General features: G+C 39.9%; 1 protein-coding gene across 5 annotated transcripts in view; it reads left to right on the top strand.

The window, feature by feature from the left end:
* Nucleotides 1-18,607, top strand: part of ccdc88c (coiled-coil domain containing 88C) — a 56,375-nt gene that overhangs the window by 21,331 nt on the left and 16,437 nt on the right. For 3 of the 5 annotated variants that reach the window (XM_057859329.1, XM_057859331.1, XM_057859330.1), the window contains exons 10-26: nucleotides 29-187; nucleotides 666-812; nucleotides 1,312-1,462; nucleotides 1,534-1,715; nucleotides 5,291-5,428; nucleotides 5,953-6,237; nucleotides 7,126-7,923; nucleotides 8,053-8,180; nucleotides 8,282-8,423; nucleotides 10,400-10,549; nucleotides 10,747-10,908; nucleotides 11,057-11,334; nucleotides 13,557-13,700; nucleotides 14,538-14,724; nucleotides 14,816-14,961; nucleotides 15,232-15,321; nucleotides 16,594-16,886. In XM_057859329.1, the coding sequence (XP_057715312.1) occupies nucleotides 29-187; nucleotides 666-812; nucleotides 1,312-1,462; nucleotides 1,534-1,715; nucleotides 5,291-5,428; nucleotides 5,953-6,237; nucleotides 7,126-7,923; nucleotides 8,053-8,180; nucleotides 8,282-8,423; nucleotides 10,400-10,549; nucleotides 10,747-10,908; nucleotides 11,057-11,334; nucleotides 13,557-13,700; nucleotides 14,538-14,724; nucleotides 14,816-14,961; nucleotides 15,232-15,321; nucleotides 16,594-16,886 (3,580 nt within the window). Of the gene's footprint in view, nucleotides 1-28; nucleotides 188-665; nucleotides 813-1,311; nucleotides 1,463-1,533; nucleotides 1,716-5,290; nucleotides 5,429-5,952; nucleotides 6,238-7,125; nucleotides 7,924-8,052; nucleotides 8,181-8,281; nucleotides 8,424-10,399; nucleotides 10,550-10,746; nucleotides 10,909-11,056; nucleotides 11,335-13,556; nucleotides 13,701-14,537; nucleotides 14,725-14,815; nucleotides 14,962-15,231; nucleotides 15,322-16,593; nucleotides 16,887-17,736; nucleotides 18,139-18,607 lie in introns of all 5 variants that reach the window. The other 2 variants (XR_009067141.1, XR_009067142.1) reach the window with 1 other exon arrangement.

Raw genomic sequence — 18,607 nt, 5'->3', positions numbered from 1 at the left:
GTATTTATTCATTCTGTTTGTCATTCAGAACCAGTCACTGTCCTGTGAGGCTCGCTCTGTACGAGTTTATCGGGATGAGGTTGACTCCTTAAGGGAGAAAGCGGCCCGGGTTGACCGACTTGAAACTGAATTGACCCGATGTAAAGAGAAGCTAAATGATGTGCACTTCTACAAGACAAGGGTGGAGGTAAAACAAAAATTCAAAACCATTCAAATTTGTGCGTCAGTTTTTCCTCACATTCTTTATTGCATTCTTTATTTTTGTATAATCCACACAGACTACACAATTTGTTCTAATATCAATTTATTATTAATGGTGTTATGCTAACTTAATATGCAGCAGTCTTTAAAGGCAAAACAAATGATTCTGTTTACACAGGATAGTTTTAGGTTTCAGCACTACTTGATACATTTTATATTTGTAGAAGGTCAGTTTATTGTCAATTCAAAAATGAAGTGAGTGGGTAAAATAAATAATTATCTAATTTTTCACCAAATAAAATATATCACTTCTAAACAATATATATTATATATCGATATCGTGATATAAAATGACCCATTTCATGATATTTTTTTTTTCCACGTAGCAATTAATATGTGAGTTAAACAACTCATCTGTCATCAATATAATGCGTGTAGCTCTGTCTGTCTGTTCCACTGTTCAGGAGCTTCGTGAAGACAACCTGACACTTATGGAGACAAAGGTGTTGCTGGAGGAACAGCTGTCAGTCTCTAGAGGCCGCTGTGAGAAAGTTCATGCTATGGAGAAAGACAACCTGCTACTACGAGCTAAAATACATGATTTGGAAATGGTATTGTAAACATCTTGTATACAGTACTATCTCGTTTTAATCGCTGTTAATTCATTGCCCGCCATTGACAAGAATAGACATCCAATTCATTTAAACTGGGAGCACTGGGCATGAATGCTCATCTTTTAGTGCTGACGACCAGTCCCCCAGTCAAAAGGGATTGGACGTCTCCTGCCGTCAATGGGAGAAAATGAGCTAATGGTTCAGAGTTAGCCTGTAGAAGGCATGCGTGCTCTTCGGTTGTGTTTTTGCGTCACCGGGCTGATGAGACTTTAGTGAGCGAGGCAGGTGGTTGTAGTTCATTTTGAAAATCCCGTTGCAGGGCGTCAATTCATGAAGTAGGTCAATGTGCTGGGAAGTATCGCCGATTTAATCAATGCGATAATCTGTTTGAAGTCGGGTTTGACAGTTGTTTGTAGACCACAATTTTCAATTGGGAACCTAAATAAATAAAAATGTAAATGTTATATTTGTTTTAAAACTACTATATCCTTTGCAGGAGAGGGACAATGAGCGCCGGCGGCTAGAGGAACTGGTAGAGGAGAACATGCTCCTGGAGATTGGACAGAAACAGAGTATGAACGAATCGGCTCATTTGGGATGGGAATTGGAACAGCTCACCAAAAACCAAGACAACTCTAACTCAGACAGTAAGACACTCACTCATTTTCAGCTGATATTTTCCATCACTCTGATTTTTCAAACTTTCATTTTGCCACAGCCCGGAAATCTTTTGTCCATGAGCTGAATGAATGTGTCTCCAGTCGTGTTTTGAAGTTGGAGAAAGAGAATAGAGAGCTTCAAACCTCTATTGAGAGACTAAAGGAGGAGAATCATCACTTGCAGGAGAAACAGCTACATAGCCAAGAACTGGACAGGGAGAACCAAGGTCTAAGTAAAAAGGTAAAAAAAAAAAGTTCAATATTCAAGAGCCTCTGTAATATATAAAACAACTTGACACCTCTTAAATCATTGCGCTGCCACTGACGGCGCTATACGTTCAATTCATTTTGACTGGAAGAGGCAAATGAATATTGAATGGCGCTGAGAGATGAACATTCAAAGCCAGTCCTTCTTGCTTAAATGAATTGGATGTCACTCGTCAATGGTAGTTATGAGTTAAGTTAGGCCAGTCGCAATTACAAATTTTAGTTTATCGCGATATGCGACATTATTGGGCCCCCCCTATTTTTTTTTTTTTAAACCAATTTACAATAACACAGTGAGAATACAGTATATATTAATAGATCAAATACACCCATTTAAACGCGATAAATGTTTACTCTTAAATTCCATAATACTTTTTAAGAAATCACAACTAAAAACAATAGACCATGCCTCTTTTAAGTAAAAGACAACAATATTAATACCGCACAGAAACACAGAATACATAAAATGTCTTTTTCAAGAAAATAAATTAAATTGCACTTAATAACATAAGCATTTAAGCAAATGAAAACTTTTCCCCTCATAGCTTCTGCTATGGCTTTCCATGTGTAATATTCTGATTGTATGTTTTCTGAGGCACCCTGAACGCAACGGTGATGTTGTTTTGTTCATGTGACGTGGCAGTGAGAGAGGCAGTGTCTCTACACAGCCTGCCGAGAGCCACAGGTTGAAGTGTTGTAAGCGCCGTGTGTTAATAAAAAACAAAGTTGTCAGCACGTCGTGTGTTTGATATCATTGCCAGAAAAACACACATAATAGGACACCATACAGCTTCCTTTTTAATGTTGCCCTTATAATGATGATCTGCTGCATCATAAATCACTTTGTGACTTTCCACCCCCATGATGGAGCGTTCCTCTTTCATCTTTGCTGGTAGAACCGTGAATAAGCAACTGGGCCGTTGACTCCAGGCCCCGCTCCGCCCATTTTGACGGATGCGTCTATGGCAAAAATAAAAAATAGCCTAAACCATCCGGCGGGCTCCGACACGGATGAGATGGCCAGCAGTCAATCCGGAGCACTGTCGCAGCCGGTATACGTTAAACAATAGAATATAATGGGAACGGATTGGCTCTGGCGCTATTTTTTGCCGGACCAGGAATGAAGAAGCATTTTGTGCAGTTGGTAACAAGGAGGTCGAACTTTTAACAGCACGTCTGCCGCACGCGCGCACGCACGTGCACGCGAGGTGATAAATCCGGCGAAAAAATTACCGCCTTCATTTTTATTTACCGTGCGTTAAATGGAATTATTGCATATTGTGACAGGCTTAAGTTAAGTGCTTGATAATCTGTGAAGTGATTGTAAACAAATAAAACTGACTGCACTTAATTTTTTTAAGCAGCTACTGATCTCTAATGAGAAAAAAAAGATTTCACCTTGTTTTTGGATTTCGGACAATCTATAATCTCCAGCAGTCCACTTTTGTATGTGTTAGTTAGTGCTGCGTGATATGACGATTTTTATCGGCAAAACTATATGATACCTTTTATCAACACCGTCATAAATAGACCTGTTCCTGCTATGCACACTTCGGCCAGCAGATGGCACCCGATTTGCGCTGACTTGTTTTGGTTCCATTTGCCGTAGTAGTACCATCAATCGGCCTTAAGATGTCCCTGTTTCCACTCAATAGTTAGCTAATTGGATTCCATGACAACAGTATGCGAGTAATGCATGCAAGACAATTGAAAAAAGCAAAACACATAATTCATGTAGACAACACAATACTATGCTAACTTAAAGGGTATGTAGCGGCAAAGGGGGTGTGAGACATCAATAGAACCATTATGTGCCAGATAACAAATATTGATAAAGTTAACAAAAAAATCAATCACATTAATGAGCAATTATCGAAAATAGATCGAAAATGACGAACATTCCCGAAAGTGTTCCGGAAACAGCCGAATGAGGCGGGGACGTTACGACAAGTGATTGACAGTCTAGGCGGAGCCAGGTGCCATTGTTTTTTAACGACGAGAGAGTAGCATTGGGGTTTGTTTGAAGAAAACATCACAAAAATGGTTCAAAACTGCTGTGCTATGTGGTGTACAAATAGTTATTTATCAGAATATAGTATTCATGAGTTCTCGAACGCGAAAAAAAAAGCTGGACTATGCAGACAATGGGTAAAATTCGTCCGTGCAAAGAGGGCTAATTTTCTAGACACAGCCTCCGGCACGCTTTTCTGTGGTGCGCATTTTCCACCTGAAAGCTTCTCGAACTATGGACAAGTGAAATCGGATTTTGCTAAAAGATTGCTGCTCAAAGGAGATGCGGTGCCGACCATACACGCGCAGCCACCTAAATGTCCCAAGATATCAAGAATGAGGACGATGACTAGCAAAGGAGGCTAAGGCTAAGCAAAGGAGGGGAGCAGCCAAGCTCGAAATGGCCAGAATGAGTACTCTTTTATAATTAAAAAATGTCACGCATTGGATACAGGACTGGACACATGTATAAATTATCGTTCGTAAAATATATAGAACAAATCCTCTGATCCCATTCATATTTGTGTCTGTTGGCAGAGCGAAAAGCTATGATAGCGCAATAAATGATAATTATTCTATGCATTCCTTTATTTTGCAGTCACGGTGTATCAGCTTCACAAAAAGAAAGGCAAAACAAATCATTGGTGTTTCCCACACGATCTGCTGCCGATGTTTCATCAGTGTCATTGCTCCCCTCAATGACCGTTTCATTACGCTGCATTGGCGTTCGTTTGGGCTCAAATTGGTAACGTAAAACACCGATTAAAGCTTCGTAACTCTCCTCGTCACCATTAGATGAACATTCGTTACGTCCTTCTACGTCGGATTCGTCGCTGAAACTAGAAACGAAATTGTCTGCCATCATCGCCGCCATTCAATATTAAAGCACTGAGCCTTTCTCTTGTTGAAGAAACACCCCTCACTGTCAATTCTGAATTCTCTTTTATTGACAACAAGGGGTGTTTCTTCATGAGGGAACCTGGAATATGTGCAGGACGAACACAATGCATCAGCATAAACAGCTCAAAACACCCCTAATTCTCCCCTCACTAGAAGGAATTATATTGATGCAGACAGGCGCTGCCCCTCTAGTGGCCGGTGGCACTCTCTTCACTTGTCGTGATGTCACGCACACAAGCTGCCAGATCTCGGGCGCCGGTCGTTTTAGCTTGACAATCGAGTCAAATTTCTCTCATTTTCTTGTGTGTAATTACACGAAGTGGCATGATATGAATACAAAAGGCATGCATTAATGAATAAATGATGGAATATTAACATTTTCCCAGGGCATGACATACCCTTTAATCTACAACAGTCTTAAATCACAAGTATTAGTGGATAGTTAGATATCTTTACATTTTAGCAAAAATATTTATGCTATTGTGATGCTTGTTTACAATGGATAATTTTAGGTTTCATCAAATAATGAAAAATGTATTATATTGTGGTATATCGAGATCGTGATATAAACTGGCCCATATCGCGATAGATTTTCCCATTAGGAACAGCACTAGTGTGGGTTTTTTTTTTAACTCGCAGTTGGAGCGTCTCCAAGGCTTGTTGGACCAGGAGAAACTGACCAATCAAGATATGGAGTCTCTTGGAGAAGACTTATTGAAGGAAAAACAAAATCTGGAACGAGAAATGCATGCTCTAAGAGCAGACAAAGACAGAAAGGTAAATCATAGGTTCACACTCTCTTGCATGTTATTTAGCCCAGAAATTCAATCCATCATGATGTGATTAAAAGCAGTATCAAAAATTTGAACGTTACTGACTACCACAATTGTTTGTCTTTATTTCGTTTCGCTTTTTAAAGCCAGAAAATGACAAATTTTGTGTCATGTCTGTAATTCAATAAAACAACTGATCGCACAGCCATGGTGATTCCAGAAATGATGCTAGGGGTAGTAGAATTAACAGTGCTTTTAATTGGTGTCGCTAGACGTGGTCATCACTTAATTCACATAATTGGCAATCTGCATGTATTTGTAATGGACGCTGTAGGAGAGAGGAATAACGTCATGAGAGAAGCAAAAAGTGAGTAAAAAAAAAATACCTGAAAAATCGCTAAATGTGTCGCTAGGCGCTTTTGATAAAAAAAAGTCACCAAGAGGCTTTGAAAAGTCTCCAAGTTGGCAAAACTGGCTTTCATACCTTTTTTATTGAAGTTCTTTCTGCTTTATTTCTACTGTTTAAAGATTTCAGAATTGGAGAGTGAGAAGCAACATCTTTCTGACGCTATGGCGTCACTTCGCGAGCGTGCTCAGTCTCACAGTGAAACAAGGGTCCGTGAGGTGGAGGCAGAGAATCGCCTCCTACACCAAGGCATTATTGAAACCAGTGCCCGCTTAGCAAGCTTGGAAACTCAACTCATGCTTTCTAAAGAAGAAGCAGACCGAATGAGGGAGAAGTCAGGAAGATGCGATGAAGTAGAAATTGAGATGGCCAGGATGGAGAGAAGTAGGGATGCTCTTCAGAGAGAGGTAAAAGATTTTTTTTCAAATTTATGTTTAAATTTTATTCACAATTAGTGTTGCACTGATACCAATTTTTGGCTCCCGTTACCGATTCCAACACCCTACTGTGTGGTATTGGCCAATGTCAAAACTGTACCGATACCACGTTTTGTTTTGTCTTGTTTTTTTTTTTTTTTTTACAGCAAACTCACTTGAATGTAAAGTAATTTCTATCATGGTTTGGTAGGACACACCTCATTTTCTGCCACTGACATTCATTCGCTGCCACCCTCCTACTTAAAATAGATTGGACTAGTGGGTGGCTGCATCTTGGCCAGAGGAAGAAAAATTTTTAGTTTCTATCTCTTGGCTGCCACTGACGGCGCTGGACGTCCAATGCATTTGAAGTGGGAGAGCCCCCCTCCCCCACTTCAAATTTATTGGACGTCTACTAGTGATAAACTCATTTAATTTCACAACAGAACCAGGAAAAGACTGTTCATCCCCCCTACCAAAATGGCATCAGGGCAGCCATGTTGGCAACATTCCCATCAAAGTCAATGCATTGACATTAAAATTAATTCATAATTACTTTATTTCTCAACCTATTTTTAAAAGATGATTGTATCAATGTCAAAGCAGCTAGTATTTACTCAGTGGCTGCTATTGATAGCGCTAGACATCCAATCCATTTGATTTAGGGGATGCGGCAGAAAATGAAAGAATGTCACCCTCTCACTTCAAACGGAATGGATGTCCACTAGTGATAAACTTATTGAAATTCACAGCAGTAGGATGATTGGATGTCACACGATCGTCACCACAGGAAGGGTGACAAGCAACACTGGTATTGGTGCAATGCTATTTAACATGATGGTTCCTGAACAAAAATGTGATTGATATTTTGGTCTTCAGGTGACATCTTTGCGTGCATGCAGTGAGAGCTCCGAGTTTCTCGAGAAACAGGTGTCCTCCCTAGAGCAGGAGGTGCATCGATTGAAACGTGAAGCGGAGGAGGCTCAGCAAGGGCTGCAGCAACTCAAGAGACAAGAAGTAGAAAATAGCCTTTTGACCAAGGAAAACTTGGACCTCCGCTGCTCTGTGGAAAATCTCCGCTCCTCATCCTCTTTGCTCACCAAACAACAGGAAGAATATAAGGAGTTGCAGAAAGAATTGCAAGAGCTACAGAGCAGGCTGGAAGAGGTTGGAGTGGAGCTCCAAGGAGAGAGGAAGCGAGCAGAGAGGCTGGAAATTAATCTTGCCACACTAAATCAGGAGAAGCATAGTTTGGAGGGGGATACGGAGAAGTTAAGAGAGGAAAAGGAAGAAATGGAAAGAGAGAAGCAGGAAACCTTGAGTAGGCAGGAAGAGCTGAGGAAGGAAGTAGAAGATCTTAGGCAGGAGCAGATGAGGAGAGAGGAAGGTGACAAGGAGAGGAGGAAGATCCTATTAGACCTGGAACAGTCTGAGAAGGGAAGGAAGCACCTGGAGAAAGAATGTTGGAGGAACAAAATTCTACTAGAAGGTAAAGCGGCAGAGCTGGAAGAGAAAGCTAGCCAGTTGACGGTGGCAGAGAAGGAGTGTATCGATTTGAGAAAAGAGGTTAATATGCTTATGGAAGTTGGAGCCAAGGCCAAAGAGTTGGAAAGGGAGAACAAGGAGTTGAACAAACAGGCAACCATTGACAAAAGAACTTTGGTTACCCTGAGAGAGGTAAGAGACAAAATCCTGTAGTTTTGTAGTATTAATCATTTTGTAAAGTGTCCTATGTGATCAGTCTGATACTAAAGTTGTATACCGTTGAAGTGCATGTATGCTTGTAACTAAGAGCCTTGTGTGTAGGAGTTAGTGTCAGAGAAGTTGCGAGTCCAACAGCACAGTGTTGAGTTAGAAAGACTCAATGAAGAATTGGAAAAGGTTGGACTGAACAGAGAAAGACTACTACAGCAGGAGCACATGCTGGAAGACAGGTAGCTTTAAACCATGTAATGCAGAGTACGAGATGACTTCTTGTGGAGTTCTAATTATGCTTAATTCAGAATGTCAAAGTTGACTTTTGCTTTTGTTTCAGCAAGTACAAGCTGCTTGAATCTCGACTGGAGGAAACCGTCCAGCAGACAATGAAGATCAAAGAAGGGAAAATCTCTAATCTGGAGAAGAAACTGGAAGAAAGCAACACACTCAATGCTAAACTAAGCACTGAGCTCGCGACTGTAAGTGGGGAAAAAAAAAAGAAAAACATTCATTTCATGTCAGTAGCATTGAATTATTGAGCAATTTAGTTTAAATGGTTACTTAGAAATAGTACACCATATCATAAATCTCAAAGTTTTAAGAAATTAAACAAAAAAAGCAACAATCATAGCATATACTGTAAATAACAGTCTGTTGTCTCTCTACACTGCCTGACCTTACAAATATCCGTTTTCAATCGGGATGTCCCGATCCGATCAGATGATCGGAAATCTGTGTGATCGCGCCATTTTTCACAGGATCGGAATCGTATGAAAAGGATCAGGTTCTTAATTTAAAAAAATATTCATGTTTTTGCTCTGACAGCCTCTCACTCGCCCTCCTGCTGCTTTTCTTGGTCAGCAGTGCAGCTTGAGTTTGCTACTTAAAGTTAACGATGACATGTTTGTAGCTTTGTTCTAGTGAGTAAAGGCTCTCTAGCTCTACGATCAAAGGCACATATATGTTAAGTATCGTTTAGTCAATCTTCATTGTCGAGAGGCTCTTCTCGGCAGCGTGAGCGTCAAAGCATGAGTGAATTTGAGTGGGCTCACTCATATGAATTACCGTATTGGCCCGAATATAAGACGACCCCCTCTTTTTCAAGACTCAAGTTTGAAAAAAGACTTTTTGAACACCAAATTAATTTTTATACAGAAAATAATTACAGTACATCTGAAACAAATGATTAAAACAATATATTTGAGAGAAAAATCATGTTATTTTGCCTCATTCAAATATTAATATCTGAACATTTAAATATGTAAACTAAAGTGCAATCACATTCGTAAATGAATGGCTTCTGGTTTTTGAAATGTAAATAAACCAATCTATTGTGATAAAACAACAAAATTGCAATAACCGCATTAACCATCAAAGTGAGGTCTAACTGTAACTGTAGTCTTGAAACAAATCTGAATAAGGAAAAACATTGCAATAAAATAATGCAAACTGGTTAAACTTGAGAGTAGCTGAGATCTATCATGACAGAACATTACTCCTCAAGTTCAGCGTTCGCTTCAATTATATCTGGCGCCATCTAGCGCCGTGAATGGGTATAGTGTCTAGACCCAGAATATAAGACGACTCCCACTTTTTCAGTCTTATTCCGTCTTATATTCGGGCCAATACGGTATATGAATGTTGTGGAGGGTGATTAAAAGTATGGCATTAAAGGTGATGCAATGAAAAATGTGGGTGCGCCTACATTTTGTGCTGGTGCACCGTAAGAAAAAAGTTGTAATGCAAAAGTGTGGAGCCTGGGCAATATACAGTATATCGCAATGTTAATTTTTTCCAATATCATTCAGGCCTAATTTATATATATATATATTTTTCTAAGGGCTAAAAGATAACAAAATAATCCAGAAATTGAATGGCATAGCAAAAAGATATAAAAATATACATGTTTTATACTCTGCAACACTGTAAAAAGTACGTTAACATGTTTGGAACCATTGTTCAAATAAAATCAAAAACAAAAAATCCGGTATCAGATCGGGACTTTGTAATAGCAGATTCTCAAAATCAGGTGACTCGGACTTGGGTGCAAAAATATGCGATCGGGACATCCCAAGTTTTCAATTTAGAGTTATACCGGTGTATTTTTAGAGAAGATACATACAGGTAACTAAATTGAGAATGATTATGGCCAGGGAAGGCAAATTTATTTATATTACACAATTTTTAACAAGGCAATTTCAAGTGCTTTACATCAAATGAAAATCATCAAGACACTCATAAGAAATAGAAATAAAAACACAAATGATGCATAAATCAGCAAGACAGTTAAAAACCGATTAAAGCAGAAAACAAAATAAAACTCATAAATGGATTAAAAGCAGAAGTCATACAATTAAACAATAGGGCCAGTTATGAATATGATTAAGGAAGATTTGTGTAATCCTATTAAATCAGATAACAGTGGTAAATTTGTTTTCTTTGCATGTTACTTTAGGCTCTTCAAAAAATGTCTGGTTTGCATCAGCAACAGGCGAAAGCAGAAAACCAAAACTCCCATGGGGGCTCAGAAGGAGATGGGCGGAGAGGCTCAGCCACCGCTGAGCTTCTCCGAATTCAAGATCATCTCATTGAGGTAGAAAAGAATGTAAGTTTTCAAGATTTTATTTTCTTTATGTGTACATCACAAGTTGGTTTGATTGATTCACTGTCCCTGTTGCTTGTTACCCTGTTTTTGGTTTAGTTTAATACAGAGATTGATCATTGAATCAGTGTTTCGTACTGGTAGTTATTCATTGTGGACTATAAGCATTTTTTTTGTGCTTTTCTCTGAATTGTTACTAGAATGCCTCACTTCAAACTCAGAGCAGTTTGCTGAAGGAGCAGCTCAAACAACAGGAGAACCAAAACTGTTCACTGAACAACCAGATGGCGACACTGCAGCGACACACCACAACACTGCAGGAACAGAATTCAGCTCTGCATACTCAGACGGCACAACTTCAGGTACTACACTGATCATCTTGAAACATATATTGTTAATTAGTTTGTTCATAATGAGTTTTTTCACAATAAGTTGTTTTCAAAATATTTGGAATGTTGCTTTGGGTAGGATTGACCATGTTTTGAATAATTCATGTCACTGCCCCCCTAGGTGGAAAACTCCACTCTGTCTTCCCAGAGTGCGTCTCTCATGGCTCAGAATACCGCATTGCAAGGCCAAGTCACCGCCTTGGAAACTGAGTTGGAGTCATGGCAAAGACAGCGCAATGAGGCATGGCGAGCGAGAGAAAGCGTTCTCAATGACCATGAGCGTCTGTTGAGCGTTCACGAGAGGCAAGCGCATGAGTACGAGCAGTTGATCAGTCAACACACTGCTCTGAAAGTCAAGCAGAGGACACTAGAGAGTGAACATAGAACAATGCACAGCAAGTAAGTTTCTTAATATGACTACTAAAGACACTTTAGAACACAAACGCTTTGTATTTTGAATTTTCAATTGAACATATTGTAGTTATTATGACTCATTTGAATTAGACAGCATCTAGAGTCATAAAGACAACTACGAGGCTATTTAGCATTTCATCACCTGTATGTCTCGACATAAACAAGTGTTCTTATTCCAGTTTTTTATTTTTTTCATAGATATATGTAACTTTATAATAGTTTTGTTGACTGACATCCGTATGTTAAGACTTGAAATAGGGGCGTATCAATAGCAAGCTCCTTAATCGATACAAAATCTGCCAGTAATCCATAGATGACATCGATTGTTGAGCTGTACAGTGGTTATCGCGAGGCTAGGAGTTGGTTATCTGAGGCTTCACATTGTTTTCCTTTTCATGCCTACTGTCGTGGACTAACTTCAAAATAAAAGCAGATATGGCTTTAAAGACCAAATGTGAAGTAAGGTTGGCCAACCATGTTTTTGAATAATATCAATGGCTAAACAATTATAAGCATATTTTCGTAATTTTTTTTTAACGCAACCCTTCCAGATTCTTTGTTTAACCCATAGCAACGCCCTTGACAACGAAAAAGCTTTTCTTCGACAATCTTCGGAAATGACGTCACACAGAGAACTGCGAGGGAAGTCCGCTATAGAACAGTATTGTTGCATTGCTTCTCGGTAAGATGCCACTGCGGTGTGTGGCGATGTATTGTTTTCAATTTAAAGAGGGTTGTATGAGTGGCCAAAGGATAGCAGGGCACGTAAATTGACATCTTTCGTTCGCACGAAGCGAATGAATTTCACGCCATCATCGAGTAGTGTTCTCTGCTACAAACACTTCGAAGATGCCTGCTTCTTCAACCGGTCTTCTTATGATCAAGGATTCGCAAAAAAGTGGGTGTGATTTTTGGATAGATGACTGATGACTTTGTAAAAGCAGAGCTGCCAACTGTTGTGGAATGAACAGTAGAAGGTAGTGACGTTAGCCGAATGGTGACTCGAGGCAAAACCCCGATCGTGTTGTGGAATGAACAGTAGAAGCTAACTTGTGGCAATCCCCGATCATAATTGCTATACAAGTTTAACACCATTTACCCATTTATTGAGTTCATTTTACCTACACTTATAAATTTGTCAAAACTTTTCTTTTATCCCAGGCAATAGTAGGTGGTTTATTTACCTGACATGTTTCGGCGAACACTTCCGCCTTCGTCAGAGGGTCCAAAGGCGGAAGTGTTCGCCGAAACATATCAGGTAAATAAAAGCTAATGTCGCTAGCTTCTACTGTTCATTCCACAACATGATCGGGTATTCGTCAAAACTTTTCTTTTATCCCAGGCAATAGTAGGTGGTTTATTTACCTGACACGTTTCGGCGAACACTTCGCCTTCGTCAGAGGGTCCGAAGGCGGAAGTGTTCGCCGAAACATGTCAGGTATATAAAAGCTAACGTCGCTAGCTACTACTGTTCATTCCACAACATGATCGGGGATTCGTCAAAACTTTTCTTTTATCCCAGGCAATAGTAGGTGGTTTATTTACCTGACATGCTTCAAATCATAAAAATAATAACAGCCTACCAATCTTGTAATCTCAATGGGTCTTGTCTCCATTCCATGGCAGGTAGTCTGGGCACATTGTTTGCATCCTGATTAGCGTCTGGCTAATACATGTTTGGTCCAACATAAAATTCCAACCTCCTCCTCTTCCTCCAACTCTTCAAAGACTTGGATCTCCTCACATGCGCTCGATCTATCGCTTATAGCGCTGTTTGAATCATTGTTTGAAGGGCTTTGTATGGCGGCCGTATGGAGCGCTGCCATCGCTGTTCTCGGTGTGACGTGTCACTTCCGGGATCCTCCCCTTTCAGACTCGAACTTCGGAAACGCGATTATTTTGTCAAATATACAACATATAAATTATTTTTTTCAAATATACAACATATAAATTATTTTTTCATGCTTTATTTGTTGGCCAATGTTTAATTACTTTAATTGTGATCCTATTTGGCATTTTATGAAATTACTTCACATTTGGTCTTAAAAGATATTGTTTTGAATCGAATTGCAATCTGTGTATCCAGATATATATCGAATCAGCCTCATGCCAAAGATTTCCAACCTTGTAGTCCTGTTAATGACAGTGATTTCTTTCCTCTAAGAACTGACCTTTGTGTATTAAATTTAGCCTGTATCTCTCTGCAGGTATTGCGCTTTGTCACAACAGAAAGAGAAATGGGAGGAGTTAGAAGGGCGGGGTCAGAAGGAGAGGGAAGAGCTAACCCTGGAACACGAGAAAAATCGGCTACTGCAACAAGAAAACCTCCAACTCAAGGCTGAAGTTGACAGGTACATTTGGGCTGAAACTTTTTATCACATGATGTATCACAAAACAGCTGTCTATCCCTCCATTAAGAAACAGTACATTATTCAAAATTGACAGTTTGCGTGATATGTATTTTTGTCCGCAAGGGGTCAGAAAAAATTGTTAATCATTGTTTCTTCCAACTAAAAACAGAGTTTTGCAAATTGATTAAAGAATTTTGATTAAATAAAGTTTGCTTTGATGGAGGACTGCTCAAATCTGAGAATATTTCCTCCCAAGATGTTGAAATCCCCAAGATTTGGACAACTTGAAGTTATTGGTTAATCGAATAGTTGTTGGTTGATTAATTAATCAACATACGACATAAATCAACAACATAAACTGATCTGGATCCGTCGATCAAAGGCCTTTTTATCAAATCAAATCAAATCGTGTCAGACTTTTTCTTTGAACCTGTCCTTTTCAGATGCTTAGACATGGAGTATTGGAATCGGAGTGTCTTTATAGCCTGAACATTTTTCATGTACGACTGCTACGACATGGGAGTTTTGTGGTAGACTGTCCAAATAATTGATATTGTACTTAAATGAAATGTTGATTTACACCCATAGTTCGATCTGGATCGATACATCCATTGGTTAACTCATTGTCTGCCATTGACAGGGATAGACGTCCAATCCATATGAAGTGGGGGGGGCTCGCAGTGTATGAAGAAACTGTAATTCGCTCCCACCCTCCCAGTTCAAATGGATTGGAGGTCTACAAGTGATAAAGTCATTTAAATTTACAGCGGAAGGATGATTGGATGCCACGATTGGATGTCCGTCTTATTTATGGGCTTATCTCATGTAAATCTGTAGGATGTCACACAGCAAATCCCAACAATCTGAGCAATGCAATAAACTACAGCAGCAGATGGATGAACTCAAGAGCTCATTTAGTACCGCTCAACTGGAAGTAAATCGTTGGATGGCGCGATACGACTCGCTCATGGAGCAACACCAGGGCCTGGATATTACTATGACCAAACTAGATAACCACTGTGAGGTAAACATTTTGCTTGGTGTAAAAGAAGGAATATTTCTGAAGTGATACTTTTTTGTTGACCCTTCAAAGCATGTATTGTGTTGTGATTTAGCTATTAAGTCGCTTGAAAGGGAACCTAGAAGAAGAAAATCATCACCTCCTGAGTCAGATAAACCTTCTGAGTCAACAAAACCACACTCTTCTGGAGAGAAGCATGGAGAGCAAAGAGCTTTATCATCAGGAACAAAAACTCTATATGTGAGTATACGCACACTCCTTAAATTTGGTGACCAAAAACTAACTTAAATAGTTGCCGTTGATGGTTTAGATGTCCAGTCCTTTTGAACTAGGAGGGTTGGCATTTGCTGCTACCCCCCCCCAGTTCTAATGGATTGGATGTCTTCTAGTGATAAACTCGTTTGAATAAAATATGGAGAGTAGATTTTACTGATGTGTAGTTGAAAATTCTATTCTGAGATTCTTTGTAAAAATGTCTTTCTTCCCCTCTTTTCTTCTCGGATTTATCAGTGATAAACTGAACGCTCTTCGCCGCCAGAAAGAGAAATTAGAAGAGAAGATCATGGACCAATATAAGTTCTATGACCCCACACCAAAAAAGTAAGCACTGTTTTTACTGCAAAAAAATTGAAGACTATTCTCTATTCTCTCTATTCTCACATCAATATAATAATGCAAAAGTATTGGAACACTGCAATCTACCATAATTTCCGAATAGAATGTACCTGACACCAGCTGTACTTGCCCAAATTTCACAAAATCTATGAAAAAAATCGATATTTATTTACCTACCTATATATAAGCCGCATGTCCATGTCTTAATAAATATGGGATGTTTAGATTGAGAGATGTTACACAGAAATATTTGATTGATAAAACATGAATTTACTACCCAAATAAAAATGAATCAAGAGCTGTGTCCTCTTCATTCCCATTTGTGTTCTCTTAGGCAGTCTGACCTTTGAAAAAATGTCCAACTTTAAAAAACAAACAAACAAAAAAAACAACAGGTCACTTAACTCACAAAGAAAACACAAAATCTACGTTTCCTTCTAAGCTTAAAGCGGAAAAATCCTCTTAAAAATCTCAGCCGTAGCATCTGATATACTCAGCTAAAAGCTATCATAGCCGGCCATAGCATAGCAGCTTTGTTGTAGCACACAGTGGCAATCCTTTCGTTCATATATTCATGTTCTGAACTGCTTATCCTCATGAGGGTCGCGGGGGTGCTGAAGCCTTTCCTAGCTAACAACGGGCAGGAGGCAGGGTACACCCTAAGCTGGTTGCCATCCAGTTGCAGGGCCCATTGGGACAAACAACCATTCACGCACACACTCACACCTATGGACGTTTTGGGGTATTCAATCAACTTACCATGCATGTTTTTGGGATGTGGGAGGAAACCAGACTACCAAGAGAAATCCCACGCCGGCACGGGGAGAACATGCAAACTTCACATATGGAGGACGGAGCCAGGATTGAAACAACAATCTCAGAACTGTGAGGCAAACATGCTAACCATTCTGACACTGTGCCGCTTCAGTGTTCCTCTTAAAATATAAATGAAGTCGAAACATCCTTAAACTTTTCTTTTAGGAATAGGATTGGGTGTAGCTTCCTCGTCATTAAAGTCCTATAAAGTCCTCCGAATGTTGGTCATAAACTGCTCATCGGCTCTAGCAGTGCGCCATCTTGTCTTAGCAAACAGTGAATATACATCCTTTAAAAATCGTCCTTTTTTCCAGCAGAATGTAATATTGGACTCCGACTCATTATTAAAAAAACAAAACAAAACAGTTTTTAATTAAGTAACCCCGAACAGGCTTGGATGTTATGCAAGCTTTTAATTTAAAGTATTCTGTACTTTGTCAGGAGGAGTCAGTGGTCTGGCGCCAAAGCTTTAGCCAAACTCATCAAACCAAGGAAGGAGCGTAGCAGGGAGCGAGGTGGTGAAGGGATCCAAGAGAAGGACTGGGCAAAGACTGCACCCGACATCCCCCTGCCTGCCCCTCCACCCTTGCTCCCCCCTGAAACCCCACCTCCATGTCCTCAGAGAATAGGAAGTGACTCCCGGGACAACGGCCACACCCATAGTAAACATAATAACCACAGCAACAGCCCTAGTCTGGGCCTCCAGAGTCCAGTATTGACGCCCATCAGCCGAGGTACACACACATGTGCGCACACACAGAGCTGTTTTGTTGAGAGTATGTACATGCAATTAATAATTCATCACATTCTAAAGACCTTATCACACAAAAGCACAACAGGGTGTGATATATTCCATATGGATGTTTGATGTTCCCTACCAAAATTGCATTAAATTATCAGTACCGATACAGCACTAAATAACGTCAACGGTATCGGGGAGTACTAAGATATAACGTGCAGATACTGTGCAATATGAACCTTCTGAGATGTAGTTTCCAACTGCTGGTCGCCCTACCCAAGATGGCCGCCAGCTACGCACACTGCTGTAAAAAAGGATTAATTGTGTGGCGTCCAATCATCCTTATGCTGTGAATTTCAATGACTTTATCACCAGAAGACGTCCAATCCATTTGAAGTGGGAGAAGGCTGAGGTTGAGCATTTATTCATTCACTGCTAGACCTCCCACTTCAAATGGATTGGACATTTATGAGCCAATGAGTTAAAAAGTAATATTTTCTTCCTCTGGCCAAAATGCACCCTTCCACCAATTAGTTTATCACTGGTAGACATTCAATCCATTTGAAGTCCACTTCAAATGGATTGGAAATCTATCGCTGACAATGGGAGCCAAAAGGTTAATGCTCATCCATAACATGTCAACATTACAATTTCACTTTGATAACATTACTACTTCTGTATTTCTTCAACATTACTACTTTCTTCTTTAATTATTATATATTAGCTTGCATGTTATTTGAGTTTGAACATTCATCACCAGTTAAATATCTTCTTTCATGCTCTCACTTTTGTTTATCGTTTTTTTTCTCATTTTCTCCATCTTTCTCCATTTTTCTACCACTCAGCTCCTCCCACCCAGAAACGCTTTAAATTTTTCCGCAGTAAAAGCCAAGACAAACTCCTTCCATCCTCCTCCCCAACCTCTGACCCCTCCTCACGCCCCTCGCTCTCTCTCAGCAGACGACTCCGATTCTGGTCGTCCACTGACATCACAGCAGACGTCATCACTAGCCAGTCCATCTCTACCAATGGAGTGTTCTAATACCCTCGTCCTCCTCTTCATCTTTTTAAACCATAAACAACATCATCATCATCATCATCATTGACTCTCAGCATTTTCACAAACGCAGCACATATACATATTTCATGAGCAACAACTGATGGTGTGTTCCCCGAGATTACAGATCGTCACATAAAACACCTTTAAAAGAGTTGCCTGTTGCAGTTATGGGCAGCCAGTAATACTAGTAAGTTGTGTGTGTTTGTGTTTATTAGTGTTGCATGGATACCGACAATATCGGTACCGATATGGTACTAAATTGAGGTCATCGGTGTTGACGAATACTAAGAGATAACGTGCCATTGCTGCACAATATGCACTAGAGGTGTGCGAAATTTCCGATTCTTAGATCATTCGCGATTCGGTCCTGGAAGATTCAAGAACGATTCACAAACATCCAAATTCCGATTATTGAAATATGTCAAGTAAAGTGGAAGTAAAACACACTCAGCGCGCCGTGCGGTCTTCGGGACGCAATGAGGAACGGAGCGAGAGTAGCTAAACATTATGCTTGTCATTACCCGGCCCATCGGGTAATGCCAATGCTCAACTCACGGCTCTAGCTCAACTCATGCCGCGAGATAAAAAAAAACCCAAACAACAACAACATACCTGACTGCTGCCGACAGCTGCCTCAAAGTATGTCCACATAATGT

The sequence above is a fragment of the Corythoichthys intestinalis genome, chromosome 15 (genome assembly GCF_030265065.1).
Source record: "Corythoichthys intestinalis isolate RoL2023-P3 chromosome 15, ASM3026506v1, whole genome shotgun sequence".
In the NCBI taxonomy this organism is placed as follows: Eukaryota; Metazoa; Chordata; class Actinopteri; order Syngnathiformes; family Syngnathidae; genus Corythoichthys; species Corythoichthys intestinalis.
The sequence above is the reverse complement of the archived record's forward strand: the minus strand, read 5'-3'. Positions and strand labels throughout refer to the sequence as shown.